Source organism: Carlito syrichta, unplaced genomic scaffold (assembly GCF_000164805.1).
Source record: "Carlito syrichta isolate Samal-C Ts95f unplaced genomic scaffold, Tarsius_syrichta-2.0.1 Scaffold304000, whole genome shotgun sequence".
Taxonomy (NCBI): Eukaryota; Metazoa; Chordata; class Mammalia; order Primates; family Tarsiidae; genus Carlito; species Carlito syrichta.
In genome coordinates this window covers 182,578-197,946 of record NW_007248096.1, presented here as the reverse complement: position 1 = coordinate 197,946, position 15,369 = coordinate 182,578, and the positions used below count along the sequence as shown (strand labels likewise).

The window sequence follows — 15,369 nt, the reverse complement described above, 5'->3', positions numbered from 1 at the left end:
GTCTCGCCAAGTTGCCCAGGCAGGTCTCGAACCCGCAGGCTCAGGCAATCCACTTACCTCTGCCTCCCAAAGTGCTGGGATTACAGGCTGAGCCACCAAGCCTGGCCCATGGGTAATTATTAAAGAGTTTCCCCTTCATTTAAAAATTACTTTATCTCTGCTTATATCACCCATCTGTTTAAAAAAAAAGAAAAAAAAACTTTAATTGATAATTTAGTCTTTGAAGCAAAACTAATAATGTATTATGAGGTTTGTAACATGTAAAAATGAAATGTATGACAATAGCAAAAGTAATGGATGGAAGAAAATCGAAGTAATTTTCTTACATTAGTAATGAAATATATTATTTGAAACTAGACTGTGATAAGTTAAAGATGCCATGTAAATCCTAGAGCAGTTACTAAAAAAAAAAAAGTATAACTATTAAATCAATTTTGGAGATAAATGAAGTATTAAAATATAATCAACCCAGGCCAGGTGGTGATTTAGGCCTATAATCCCAGCACTTTGGGAGGCTGAGGCAAGAGGATTGTCTGAGTCTAAGAGTTCAAGACCAGCCTGGGCAACATGGTGAGACCTTGTCTCTACAATTAAAAAAAAAAAAAAGAAATAGGGCAATCCCCTTGGTTCCCCTCCTACTGTGGGAGTTTTCTGTCCTCTCAATAAGTCCTGCTTTAAAAAAAAAAAAAAAAAGAAATACAAGAGAAAAAAAATTAGCCAGCCATGGTGGCATGCATCTGTAGTCCCAGCTACTTGGAAGACTGAGGTGGATGGATTGCCTGGGCCCAGTAGGTTGATGGTGCGGTAGCCGTAGATGTGATCATGCCACTGCACTCCAGCCTGGGCAACAGAGTGAGACTCCAACTTAAAAAAAATTAATCAATCCAATAAAAGGCAGTAAAGTAAAACAACAACAACAACAAAACAAAGAACAAATGGAACAGGCCGGGCATGGTGGCTCACTCCTATAATCCCTGCACTTTGTGGGGCCGAGGCAGGAAGATCACCTGAAGCCAGGAGTTTGAGACTAGTCTGGGCAACATAGTGAAATCTTTAAAAAATTAATAATAAAACAAAATAAAAAAGAACAAGTGGAACAAATAAAAAACAAAAGATGGTGGATTTAAACAGAATCATAATAACTACATTATATATATTATAAATGAGTTTTATATATATGGTCTAAACACTTCAGTCAAAAGACAGAAGTTGTCAAGCTGGGTAAAAGTGTAAGAATAAGCTTCCAAATTGCTGAACATGTGGAGGTTCATGGAGAGGGTATGGAAGTTCTAAGCCTTTTGACCCATAACTTTTCACATACATCTCTCCCATCTATATCCTTTATCATAAATGGGTAAGCATTTAAAAAAATGCAAGAACCAATATAAAGACAACTTACAAGTGAGAGTAAAAGAATGGAAAAAGACATCATGGAAATGCTCATTATAAAAAAGTAGGAGTGGTTATATTAGTGTCAAAGGAGCTTTCAGAACAAGGATATTACCAAGGATTAAGAAGGATATTTCATGATGCAAAAAGGGTAAATTTTATCAGAAGACATAATAATGCTAAATGAGCATGTATCTAGTGGCAGAAATATAACATATAAGTACACGAAGTAAAAAACAACAGAACTAATTATAATTGGAGACTTTTTTTTTTTTTGAGTTGGAGTCTCACTCTGTTGCCCAGACTGGAGTGCAGTGGCTGCTCCCAGCCACTGCAGCCTCACCTGCTGGGCTCTAGCGATCCTTCCGCCTTAGCCTTCCTAGTAGCCGGAAATACAGGCATGCGCTACCACGCCCAGTTGATTTTTTAATTTATTGTAGAGATGAGGTCTCGCTGCCCAGGTGGGTCTCGAACCCGCCGGGCTCAGGCAATCCACTCACCTCAGCCTCCCAAAGGCGCGGGATTACAGGCTGAGCCACCGAGCCCGGCTCTATAACTGGAGACTTAAACACTACTCTTTCAGCAATTGATAAAACAAGTAGACAGAAAATCAGTAACGATATCAAAGACTTGGATAACACTATCAACCAACTAGACTTAGAGTGTTACAGGATATTCTACCTAACAACAACAGAAAAACAAGAAAAACACACTTTTTTTTTTGAGTAGAGATCTCACTCTGCTGCCCAGACTGGAATGCAATGGCACTGGAATACAATGGCACTATCACAGCTCACTGCAGCCTGGAACTCCTGGGCTCAAGTGATCCTCCTGCCTCAGCTTCCTGAGTAGCTAGGGCCACAGACATGTACCACTGAGCCCAGCTAAATTTTTTTTTATTTTTTGGAGAGACATGGTCTTGCTATATTTTCCAGGCTGAGAAAAACACACTTTTTAAGTGTACTCGAAACATTCACCAAGCTTGTCATATGGTATATCATTAAACAAGTCTTAAATTTTTTTAAAGAATTGAAATATATTGTTCATGTTCTCTGACTGCAGCAGAATTTAATTAGAAATCAATAACAGAAAGATAGGAATTCGGAAGAAGTGGATTCCAACCCTCACAGATGATTTTGAGGGCTTTAAGAAAATCCTCAAATATTTGGAAATTAACACACTTCTAAATAACCAACGGAATAAGAAAATCACAGAAGAAAGTGAAAAATATTTTTAACTGAGTGATAGTTAAAACACAGCGTGTTGGCTGGGCTTGGTGGCTCAGCCTGTAATCTCAGCACTTTGGTAGGCTGAAACAAATGGATTGCCTGAGTCTGTGCCTGAGACCGCGGGTTTGAGACCAGCTGAGGCAACTTGGCGAGGCCTTGTCTCTACAATAAATCAAAAATTAGCCAGGCGTGGTATTGCGCGCCTGTAATTCTGGCTACTTGGAAGGCTGAGGTAGAAAGATCACCAGAGCCCAACAGGTCAACTGAGGTAGAAAGATCACCAGAGCCCAACAGGTCAACACTGGGGTGGCCATGAGCATGCCACTGCACTGCAACCTGGGTGATGGAGCGAGACTCCAACTGAAACAAACAAACAACAAATAAATAAATAAAACACAGCATATTAAAGCTGCAAGAATAAAGCTAAAATGGTACTTAGAAGTTTATAGTTTTGGGCCAGGCGTGGTGGCTTATTCCTGTAATTCCAGCACTCAGGGAGGTTGAAACAAGATAATTACTTGAGCCCAGGAGTTTGAGACTACCCTGGGCAATACAGTGAGACCTCATCTCTACGAAATATACAAAAATTAGCCAGGCATGGTGGTGCACATCCATAGTTCCAGCTATTTGAGAGGCTAAGGCAGAAGGTTTGCTTGAGCCTGGGAGGGCAAGGCTGTGTGAACTGGAATCGTGCCACTGCCTCCAGCCTGGGTGAATGAGTGAGACCTGCCTTCAAAAAAAAAGAAAGAAAGAAAAAAAGAAAGAAAGTGAAAGAAAATAAGGCAGATAAGTAATCTATCTCAAGAAGCTAGAAAAAGAAAAGCAAGGCCAGGGATGGTGGCTTATGTGTGTAATCCTAGCACTTTGGGAAGATAAGGCAGGGAAAATCACTTGAGGCCAGGGGTTCAAGGTTTCAGTGAGACATGAGGGTACCACTGCACTCCAGCCTGGGCAACAGAGCAAGACCCTGTCTCTAAATAAATAAATAAAGTAATGATTAAGAAAAGAAAAGCAAAAAAATGAAAAGTAAGTAGAGATGAGGTCTCACCGAGTTACCCAGGCCGGTCTCGTTCCCATGGACTCAGGCAGTCCTCTCACTTCGGCCTCCCAAAGTGCTGGGATTATAGGCGTGAGCCACCATGCCTGACCTACATGAATGTTCTTAGCAGCCTCGTTCATAATAGCTCCAACCTGGAAACAACCCAAATGTCCACTGACTTGTGAATGGATACACAAAATGTAGTATATTCATACAATAGAATACTACTTAGTAATAAAAGGGAATAAATCACTTATACACACACTACCATTGATGAATCTCAAAAATATTATGTTAAGTGAAATAAGGAAGGACTAAAAGAATGCACTATGATTTTATTTATATGCAATTATAGAAAAAAGAAAACTAGTCTATAGCAATAGGAAGCAGATCAATGGTTTCCTAGGGTTATGATCTGGGCAGGGGAACTGACTACAAAGAGGCATAAGAGTTTTTTAGGATGATAAAAATGTTCTATATCTTCATTGTGGCAGTAGTTACATATGTTGTCAAAACTCATTGAACTATATACTTAAAACTGACGCATTTTATTGAATCTGAATTAAAGTTAATTTAAAAATATAAGGATGGACCCGGTGCAATGGCTTACGCCTGTAATCCCAACACATCAGGAGGCTGAAATGAGATGGGAGGATCACTTGAGTCCAAGAGTTTGAGGCCAACCTGGGCAACATAGAAGACCCTGTCCCTACAAAATTTTTTAAAAAAATTAGCCAGGTGTGGTGGTGCATGACAGTAGTCCTAGCTACTTGGAGGTTGAGGTGAGAGGACTGCTTGAGCCCAAGAGTTTAAGGTTACAGTGAGCTATGATTGTGCCACTGAATTCCAGTCTCAGTGACAGAGCAAGACTGTTTCTTAAAAGTAAAAATAAAAAATAGAAATAAAAAGACAAGAGTGTTCATAGTAGCATTATTTATAATAGTCAAAAACTAAAACAGGTTGGGTGCAGTGACTCACACTCACTCCAGGCCAGGAGTTGGAGGCCAACCAGGGCAACAAAGTGAGACCCTCTGTCTACAAAAAATAGAAAAATTAGTCAGGCTTGGTGGTGCATGCTTATAGTTCCAGTGATTTGGGAGGCTGAAACAGGAGAATTGCTTGAGCCCAGGAGTTTGAAACTGTGGTGAGCTATGAGCATGCTGCTGCACTCCAGCCTGGGAGACAGAGTGAAACCCTGTCTCAAAAAATAATAAAAATTAAAATTAAAAAATTACAGCCAGACACAGTGGTTCACACCTGTAATCCAACACTTTGGGAGGTGGAGGTGAGAGGATTGCCTGAGCCTAAGGGTTCAAGACCAGCTTGGACAACTTGGCGAGACCTCATCTCTACAATAAAATAAAAAAATTAGCTGGGTGTGGTGGTGAGTGACTGTAGTTCCAGCTACTTGGAAGGCTGAAGTGGAAGGATCACCTAAGCCCAACAGCCAAAGCTGCAGTGACTGTGAGTGTGCCACTGCACTCCAGCCTAGGCGACAGAGTGAGACTCTGACTCAAAAAAAAAAAAAAAAAAATTAGCCGGGTGTGATGTCGCGCACCTGTTGTTCCAGCTACTTGGAAGGCCGAAGAGAAAGGATAGTCTGAGCCCAGCAGGTTGAGGCTGTGGTGACCACGAGCATGCCACTGCTTTCCAACCTGGGTGACAGTGAGACTCTGATTCAAAAACAAACAAAAAATTACAAATATCCACCAACAATAGAATTAATAAATATTATTTATTAGTCTATTATGTAGCAATGAAAAATGAATTGCAGTTAAGTGAAACATGAACGGCACTCATAGATATGTTGAACAAAAGAAGACACACAAATAGGCATATAATGTATCATTCCATTTACATGATATTTAAGAGTAAACTAATCTATATGCATATATATCACAGTAACAACTACCTTTAGAGGAACTATTGACTAAGAAACCATGAAGGAGTTTTCTGGTAGTTATGAAAAGTTGCTGTCAGATAGAGAAACATTCACTGAGTTAAACATTTAGGATTTGCTTGTCTTATTGCATATTTTTTACTCCTTAATGAAAAGTTTTTTAAAATGATCACTTATGGTTGCTTGGGATAAGTGCCTATTAAAAGAAATGCTTTTATTACATTTGGCAATAATTATAATAATGATGCTTCTAGAACTATCAGTTGGTGAACTTCATCTCACTGCATTAGAAAGGTAATAGAAAGTAAAAGACAAGCCAGGGCTTTAAACTCTCAGCTCAAATTGCAGTCAGAAAACAAGATAATTTCCATGATGATCATAAAGAGATTTCTATTTCTTGTAGTTTCAGGGCCTATAGATTAAAAATCAACCCCCAAATTTAATGTGTAAAAATTAAAACGTAAGTTGAATTCATAGATGTGCTGAGTCTCTTATTTGAAGGTTAGCACATTGTTTGGAAAATAGAGGGGACCTTGAAATTTGGAATGACTACATTGGGATGGATTCAGAGGAAGCTGAGACTTGAGCCACAAATTTCCCTAAGCCTCTGTTGGCAGCAGAAGTAACCTCTTCTCTCCTCCTGAGAATATTAGCTTTTCTTTTCTTTTTCTTTTCCTTTTTTTTTTTTTTTTTTGAGTTGGAGTCTCATTGTCACCCAGGCTGGAGTGCAGTGGCATAGTTCACAGTCACCTCAGCCTCAATCTGCTGGGCTCAGGTGATCCTTCCACCTCAGTCTTCCAAGTAGATGAAACCTAGGTGCGCACCACCACACCTGGCTAATTTTTTGATTTATTGTAGAGACGAGGTCTCGCCAAGTTGCCCAGGCTGGTCTTGAATCCCTGGACTCAGGCAATCCTTTTACCTGACCCTCTCAAAGTGCTGGGATTACAGGCATGAGCCACTGTGCCCAGCATGTAACCTTTCTAATATTTCCTTATCTAATCTTATCTGAGAATATTAGTTTACCTAATCGTTCCATAAAAACCCTAGAATAGCTTCTTTTGGGACAATTAACTTGTGAGGAGATGTCTGTTTTCCTCAAGAGCCACCTGTACAACATTCATTGCCTTTAGATTCAAAATTGAAGTCAAAACTTAGTATGCTCCAGGAGTACTAGTCTGTCTTGAGTGATGATTGTTAGTACTCCAAGAGAACAGCAAATTTTTGCTAATACATAGTAGCAGAAACCTAGGGAATATGTGCGGGAATTGATTATAATACTTTCAGACTAAAAAGAATGAATATAACTTTGGATTGCCCCAATTAATCGATGTTGTGATATTTAGCAGATTTACTTAGCAATAATACTTTTAGTATCTGGGAATGGTTTTAATAGTAGATAAATGAAATCTGGACTCAAAGATGGTTTACTTTCAATGAGGTTGAGATGCCAGAACTTTCTTGGCATATACTATACAGGAAGAAACCTAAAGGCTTTCAAGATTTCTGAAACAGATTTCTCATACATAGTCTGTACATATGCATCTCCACCATATTTCCCAAGATGGCTCAAATGACACTCCCTCGAGAAATAACTAAAGAAATTAATGAAAGGAATACCAAAATTGCTAAAAAGTTCTATGGTAGCTCTCCTGGGAATGATGGTAGGAGAAACTGCCATTGAAGTAAACTCTCTGATTTCAAGGGAAATGATTAAATTCCAGAGTGACAAAAGACATATGGTATTTAATTGCCAGAGACAAGGTCCACTAGTCAAAGTTAGTATTCATAAATATCATTGATAAATGGTATTTTAATTCACTTTTCAAGGCCCAAGGCCATATTTTAATAGATCCAGTTTGTCTAGGACTCACACTATAGTTAGTTCCTGAATATATACTTGAAATGATCATAATGAACAGTATGGGTTAAAGTGGCCATCAGAATGTTCTGGTACACATGGCTTTTCTTGGTGACCATGGTTTCCTTAGGAATTAAATAGATAAGATGCTTCCTAAATTATTATTGGATCTATTTACAGAAAGCAACTATGGGGCAGAAACATGAGATGAGACATTGCAATGAAAAATCTTGACCTTTCATCCAGTTCCCAGACTTAAGTCAGTTGATATACTGAGAACTCCTTGGTTGAAGGAGAGGCTGGGTCTCTTGGGGAAGAATTCTACAAGGCTTCTTTAAGCATATATTAAGATCTTACTCCAGGCCTTGCTCAAAGGGTCTGTAGCCAGCTATTAGGGTAAATATACATTGGGTAAAGGGAAATCTCAAAGACCTTCAAGGATTAGCAGATATTGGTTACAAATTAACACTAATCCCTAGGATCCCAAAACATCTCAGTGGATCATTGGGTAAAGTTAGAATAAATAGATGTCAGGTGATAGACGCTGTTTGGGCCCAAGATTATATCACAGGCCCAATTAATCTGTGGACTTAGCAATTGCTGTTTCTGGTTTCTGAATATTTAATTGGAATAGACAGACACAGTAACTAGCAGAATCCTCACATTTGTTCTCCAAATTGGAAACTGAAGATTATTATGGTAGGAAGGACCAACCAAGCAGAAAGTCCTGAACTTTCCTTGTCTGCTAGATTGTTAAAAAACAAACACATAAACAGATAGAAAAAAATTCGAAAGAGATTGAATATGAAAATATATAAAGGGTTCAGGGGAAATAATTCTATCACATTTTACTGATTTTCCTGTTTTGTGTGTGGAAGGTAGATACATCTTGAAGAATGTATGTAAATTACTATGACTATTTGCAGTGGCTATTCCAGATGTGGAATCTTTATTGAACCAAACTGATATAACTTTCTCATTCACAAATACTGGTCTGGCAAATACTGTTTTCTCTAGAGCAGTTTACAAGGACCAACAGAAAAAGTTAGATTTCATCTTTCAGTATCAGCAGTATACTTTCACTGCCTTGTCTTACAGTTAAGAGAGCTATCCTTTTTTCTATCATAACATAGAATGATAGACCTTGACTATGTTGACATAGCGTAGAATATCACACTGGTCCATGTCCATCATGGTGATTGGACTCGAACCACCGATCATTCAAGGCAGAAGTAGCATTAGATGCCTTAGTAGGATACATGTTTGAGAATAGAAGATAAACTTCATAAAAATATAGGATTTACTACCTTGGTAAAATTTTTATCAGTTCAGTGCTTCCAACGATATGGTAAATTACTGAACCCTGTGATACCTATCACTAAGAAAGAGGTACAATGCTTATTGGACCTTTTTTTATGTTTTAGAAATAACTTTTGCCCCATTTGCATGTTTGCTCCTATGGATTAACTGAGCACATTTTTTTTTTTTTTTGAGTTGGAGTCTCACTCTGTTGCCCAGACTGGAGTGCAGTGGCCACTCCCGGCCACCGCAGCCTTGCCTGCTGGGCTCCGGCGATCCTTCCGCCTCAGCCTTCCAAGTAGCCGGAATTACAGGCATGCGCTACCACGCCCGGCTTATTTTTTTGATTTATTGTAGAGATGAGGTCTCGCTGCCCAGGCAGGTCTCAAACCCGCGGGTTCAGGCAATCCACTCACCTCAGCCTCCCCAAGGCGTGAGATTACAGGCTGAGCCACCGAGCCCGGCTATGAGCACATTTTTATATGTTACTCTTATGCATTAACTGAGCCACCAGCTGCCAGAGTAGAACCTAGAGCAAGAAAAGGCTTTGGAGGCTTTTCTAGGCTGCAGTGCAAAAACTCTTCATCTTGTTATTGTACATAAGATCCTACAGTATTTGGAGTATGTATGACAATTTGGAATTGCATTTGGAATGCTGTGGCAAATCACAATAGTAGAGTCAAATTGTAAATCCCTTGAGTTTTGGAGCAAAGCCCTGCTCTCTACTGAAGTTTGCTATATTCTTCTTTGAGAAACAGCTCCTGTGTGTTTTTATATTCTGATAATTCATAAAACTATATACATATGATTTGTGTACTTTTCTGTATATATGGTATATATTTTTATTTTTATTTTTGAGTCAAGGTCTCACTCTGTCACTCAGGCTGAATTGCAGTGGCAAGATCACAGCTCACCACAGTCTCGACTTCCTAGGCTCAGGCAATTCTTTCACCTTAGCATCCCAGCTAGCTGAGACTACAGGTGAGCACCACCATGCCTGGTTAATTTTTTGATTTTTTTTGGGGGGGGAAGAGATGTGTTCTTGCTATGTTGCCCAGACTGTTCTTGAATTCCTGGGCTCAAGCAATCCTCCCACCTCGACTCCCAAAGCACTGGGATGTACAGGTGTGAGCCACCAAGCCTGGCCATGATATATATGTATGTAAATGTGTGTGTGTGTGTGTGTGTGTGTGTGTGTGTGTGTGTGTGTGTGTATGTTTTGTTTTAAAAATTCACATACAAAAATAAAGGTCCAATGTAGCAAATATTATTACAAATGAAGAACAAGTTGGGGAGAATTTCCCTGACTTTTAAAATAAAGTCGAGAACTGCCGTCACCTACCCAATGGGCCAGGCTGGACCTCAACGCCTTGTGCGCTGCTGTGTGTCCTGGCATCATCACGATGACGAGGACGATGTGGATTTGAAGAACCTTGCCATGAACTTTACTGTCTGCTCTGATGCTAAGAGGAAGCAAACAGGCTAACAGAACCATGAAACTTCTGAACCCTGTGGGTCCGCATATTCCTTCAAGATTTCAAGAAAGCCAAGCCTAAGGATGGCTGAGGGAGAGGCCATGCGGTGTAGACAGGTCCTTTCTGCAGTTGCACAGATGGCCATGGACAAAAACAGCCCTACTCGGGTGACTTTGAGTCCTGGTACCCGAACGGGCAGGTGGATCAATCAGTGATGGGCCTGGATCCGGCTGCGGGAGAGTCCGGAGGAGCCCTGGTCGGGGGCTGCAGGTGAGCCCAGGCTGGCGGTCACTCAGCACCGGTACTTGGACCTCTCAGGGCCTCCTAACCCTGCTGCCTGCAATACCAGACCTACACGGTTTTATTTACTGTTTGTACCATTCCTTCCAAGAGAATGAACAGATACCCAAGCCCCTCTCACAAAAATGACTGAAAATCGTATCCAGAAATTTGGAATGGGTGGAGGCTGGCTGCCCAGGAGCTAAGTGGGCCTGAGGCTCGGAGAGACAGACCCGGCACAAGGAGACTGAAGTTTTCCAGTAAGATTCGGCGTCAGTGCGGAGGCAGGGGTATCTCCATCTGAAGATTGGGGAGAAATATCCCAAAGTCCCAGTACACATGGGCTTGCTGTCTGTAGGGAGGGAATGGCCATGCATACTAAGGACCGGGAACCTGTTCTTCATTGTTGCTGTTTTCAGAACTCTTCTTGTAGCCATTTAGGTCAGTGAATCGCAAACTTGTAGTCTCATGACTTTTTTACACGCTTAAAAATGACTGAGGATCTCAAAGAACTATTCATATGGGTTTTATCCCTCAGTATTTTCTGTCTTAGAAATTAAAATGGAGAAAGCTTAAAATATCAATTTATTTAATACTGTAATGAACTCCTTACATGGTAACATTTTATGGGGAAAAAAAAACCTATGTTTTACACAACAGAAGAGTGGCATTTTATTACATTTTTACAAATCTCTTAAACGCATTCCCCTAAAAAAATAAATTAAATTAAGTTTTATTAATTAAAACAGTTTGGGTGCTAAAATAGACAAATAAATCAGTTAAGTAGAATATTGGACCAGGCATCAGATGCAAGAGCATGTGGGAATTAATATATGACACAGAAGGCAATATAAGTTAGTAGGAAAAAACTAATAAGTAAACAAATTGTGACAATTGGTTTTCCACAATGGGAAAAAATATAAAAACAGATTCCAACTTCACTAATGAGGAAAAATGAGTTCTATCTGACCAGAATCCTAGATGCGGAAAAAATTTTTTTTTAATTTTAGAAGAAAATGTAGAACACACCTTTTGACCTCAGTATAGGTAAATTTCAAAAAGAATACTTCAAATAAGCACAAACCATAGAGGAAATGATTGATATATTTAGCTACCTCAAAATTAGTGGATATCTTCAAAATTAATAGGTAACATTGAAATGGCTAAACTTCCCAAAACTTAAATTAAAAAATAAAAGATGAACTGGGAAAAAGTATTTACTATGTAGATAAAAGAATTATCATTATAAAGATTTTACAATTAATAAGGAATAGACAACTATTCCCAACTGAAAAATGGGAAAAGGATATCAAAAAGTCACTCATAAAATAGGAAACCCAAATATATAATAAGCATATAAAGACATATTAAATCTCACTAATAACCAGGGAAATGCAAATTAAAATAATAAGATATCATTTTAATCTATCAGACTGGAAAAATAATAAATTCTAACAATATCAAGTATTGCTGTAGATATGAAGCAATGATAACTCTCATTAAGTGCTGGTGAGAATGTAAATTGGTATAGGCATTTTGTGGAGCAAGTTGGCCACAACTACTAAAGTTGAAAATGCAATCCTGTAATTCCTTCTAGTTATTTACCTTAGAGAAATATGTGCACAAGTAGATGTATCTAAAAATATCCTTTGCAGCACTATTTTGATGTCAAAATAATGAAAATAATCTAAATGTCCATCAATAGAATAATATTTTTAAATTATGGAATTTTCATACTACAGAATACCATATTGCAGTTAAAAAGCATAAAATATATTTCTTTACATACATGAATTAGATTTTAAAGTTGAGTAGATAAAGGCAAACTGAAGAAGAATATAAGTACTATCCAGGGTTTTAAAAATACATACACAGTCGGGCTCAGTGGCTCAGCCTGTAATCCCGCGCCTTTGGGAGGCTGAGGTAAGTGGATTGCCTGAGCCCGTGGGTTCGAGACCCGCCTGGGCAGCGTACCTCATCTCTAAAACAAATCAAAAAATTAGCTGGGCGTGGTAGTGCGCGCCTGTAAGTCCGGCTACTTGGAAGACTGAGGCGGAAGGATCGCCAGAGCCCAGCAGGTCAAGGTTGTGGTGGCCGGGAACGGCCACTGCATTACAGTCTGGGAGACAGAGTGAGACTCCAACTCAAAAAAAAAAAAAAAAAAAAATACACAATGTTGTACCAGAAATGAAAAAAAAGTACATACACAAAATGTTAACAATCATTTCTGGGTATTGGGACACAGAAGTTATCATTTTCTATATTTTTCTGTAATTACTTTTTTCTAAAATAAATACAAAAAGAAAATATAGGGAGCAAGTTAATTGTTTTGAGTGACATACTCAGGTCAGGTTAGATAAGAACTTAACATTGCATACTGCATTTACCAACTAGGAAGTCAGTAATAACAAATATTTCTTAAAAATCTACTAAGTGGAAGGCATTTTAGCATGTCACAGAATGGAGAAGTCTAGTATAAGCCTAAAGCCAAGATATAACTTTCCTGATTTTGATGCTGCAGTTTTTACTTATATGATAATGATGGTTGTGGTGGTGGTGATGATAAAAGCGTCAATAAACACTGTTTCAACCACATATATATAAATCTTAAATGTCCTGTAACAACTAATTACAACATTTTTGCTTAGGTTGGGTTTTTGGATCGGCAGAGAACATTGGCCTTGCTGGAAACATTCTATGACCAAAGTTCACAAATACTTAGAAGTTTACTCCGAAACCCCAGACAATGTAAGTGCAGGTGAGAAGGAGTATGCTCAAGATGGAGTGTCACAATGCTCTGATATGTACTGACTGGATAACACAAGAGTACCCTGCCATCATGGAATCCCTTCACACAACATCTCTTTTAGATCATGATAGCTATATCTAGTGGTTTTTTCTCCCACAGAATTCACTCTTCATCACAACTAGATGTATTTTTCACCATAGTGCAATACTCAAAATTGTCATGTCAGAATTCAGCTAGAGCTCAATTTTAAATTCATTCAAATGAAAAGGTGCTTTAGTGACAACCTGAATGTTTTGGAAATTAAGTTGGTAATGATAATCCATTTTTAAATTTTTGAGTTGGAATCTCACTCTGTTGCCCAGGCAGGGGTACAGTCAATGCCACCTCGACCTGCTGGTCTCAGGCAATCCTTCTGCCTCTGCCTTCCAAGTAGCTGGAACTACAAGCATGCGCCACGATGCCCAGCTAATTTTTTGATTTATTGTAGAGATGAAGTCTCTCCAAACCCGTGGCCTCAGGCAATCCTCGAATTCTCGAACCCGTGGCCTCAGGTAATCCTCTCACCTCGGCCTCCCAAAGTGCTGGGAATATAGGTGCGAGCCACCATGCCAGGCCATAATCAATTTTTAATTTCCTACTTGGAATTCTAAGATTTATAAGAACAATATTTTCTTTTCTACACATTTTTCCTTTTACATCTTTACAGTAAAGTATCCTCTACATATTATTAGCAAAACAAATGTAGTTATGGGTTTGATTTATTTTATTTTATTTTTTCAGACATGAGTCTTGCTATGTTGCCCAGGCTGGCCTCAAGCTTCTGGATTCCAGTGAACCTCCTGCCTCAGTCTCCCGAGTAGCTGGGACTATAAACATGTGCCACTGTGTCCAGCTTATTTTTATTGTTTATTTATTTACTTATTTATTTTTATTCAATTTTGAGTTGAAGTCTCACTCTGCTGCTCCGGATGGAGTGCAGTGGCAAAATCATGGCTTGCCACAGACTCAACCTCCTGGACTCATGTGATCTTTCTACCTCAGCCTCCCAAAGTAGCTGGGACCACAAGCATGTACCACTATGCCTGGTTAATTTTTAAATTTTTTCTGTAGTGACAAGGTATTGCTATGCTGCCTAGGCTGCTGTTGAACTCTTGAGCTCAAGTAATTCTCTCATCTCAGGTTTCCAAAGTGCTGGTATTACAGACGTGAGGCACCATGCCTGGCCTTATTTTTATTTTTTAAAGAGAAAGCTTTTTAATGACTGAGTTTTCCAAAGTATGTAAATATTTTGTGTGAAGATTTATTACTTAGACAATTTAAAATCTGTGAAGGGGAGATCCTTGAAAATTGTGAGATTCACAATCTTGTAGTTGACAACTACTAAATGTTTTTGGGGGAAATGAGGACAGTTTTGTGGCAGGAATCCCACGCTCTTTAGTGCTGGACACCAGGGTTTTGTTGTTAATTTTCAACAGTGGGATTTGAAATGATTAACATAAAATTTAGACCCAAAGGAATTGTATAGCCCTTATAAAAATATTGTGATATATTTCTCCTCATATTAAAACTATTTATTTTTGCTACCTTAAAAAAAAAACTAGAATTCTGTGAATACTATCCAGTCTTTTCCTAGAATTCTGATCTAGGTATCCACATAAGTTGTAAATTGAGTAATAAAGACAAAAGAGAGGCAAAGAGAAAGGGAGAGAAAAATGAATGTTGGAAAAACATAGCCCCAGTGAAAGATTATCATGGATAAAGACTTGCTTTTATTTTTATGTTGCAGATATTGAAAAGGTATTTGAGATGGAAGATGTGTCCCCCTCCCCATCCCTATGCTATGCTTATTGTGGGAGGACTACAAAGGTAGAGGACAAATTATTTTTGCTTTGGCAGTGTAAGCAACACTCAAAGTAGCAGAAGAAGAATCATGTTCACTTCCAAAATCACATCGTTTAGGAAGGAATGATCTCTAATTCACAGTAGTGAACACTTTGTATGTTCCTTTGGGTATTTTTTTTTTTTTTTTTTGAGTTGGAGTCTCACTCTGTCGCCCAGACTGGAGTGCAGTGGCCGCTCCCGGCCACCGCAGCCTCGACCTGCTGGGCTCCGGCGATCCTTCCGCCTCAGCCTTCCAATAGCTGGAACT

General features: G+C 39.0%; 1 protein-coding gene across 1 annotated transcript in view; it reads left to right on the top strand.

The window, feature by feature from the left end:
* Positions 1–15,369, top strand: part of EFCAB5 (EF-hand calcium binding domain 5) — a 195,896-nt gene that overhangs the window by 119,471 nt on the left and 61,056 nt on the right. Inside the window, exon 10 of the mRNA XM_021713040.1 lies at positions 13,120–13,219. Within this exon, the coding sequence (XP_021568715.1) occupies positions 13,120–13,219 (100 nt within the window). The remainder of the gene's footprint in view (positions 1–13,119; positions 13,220–15,369) is intronic.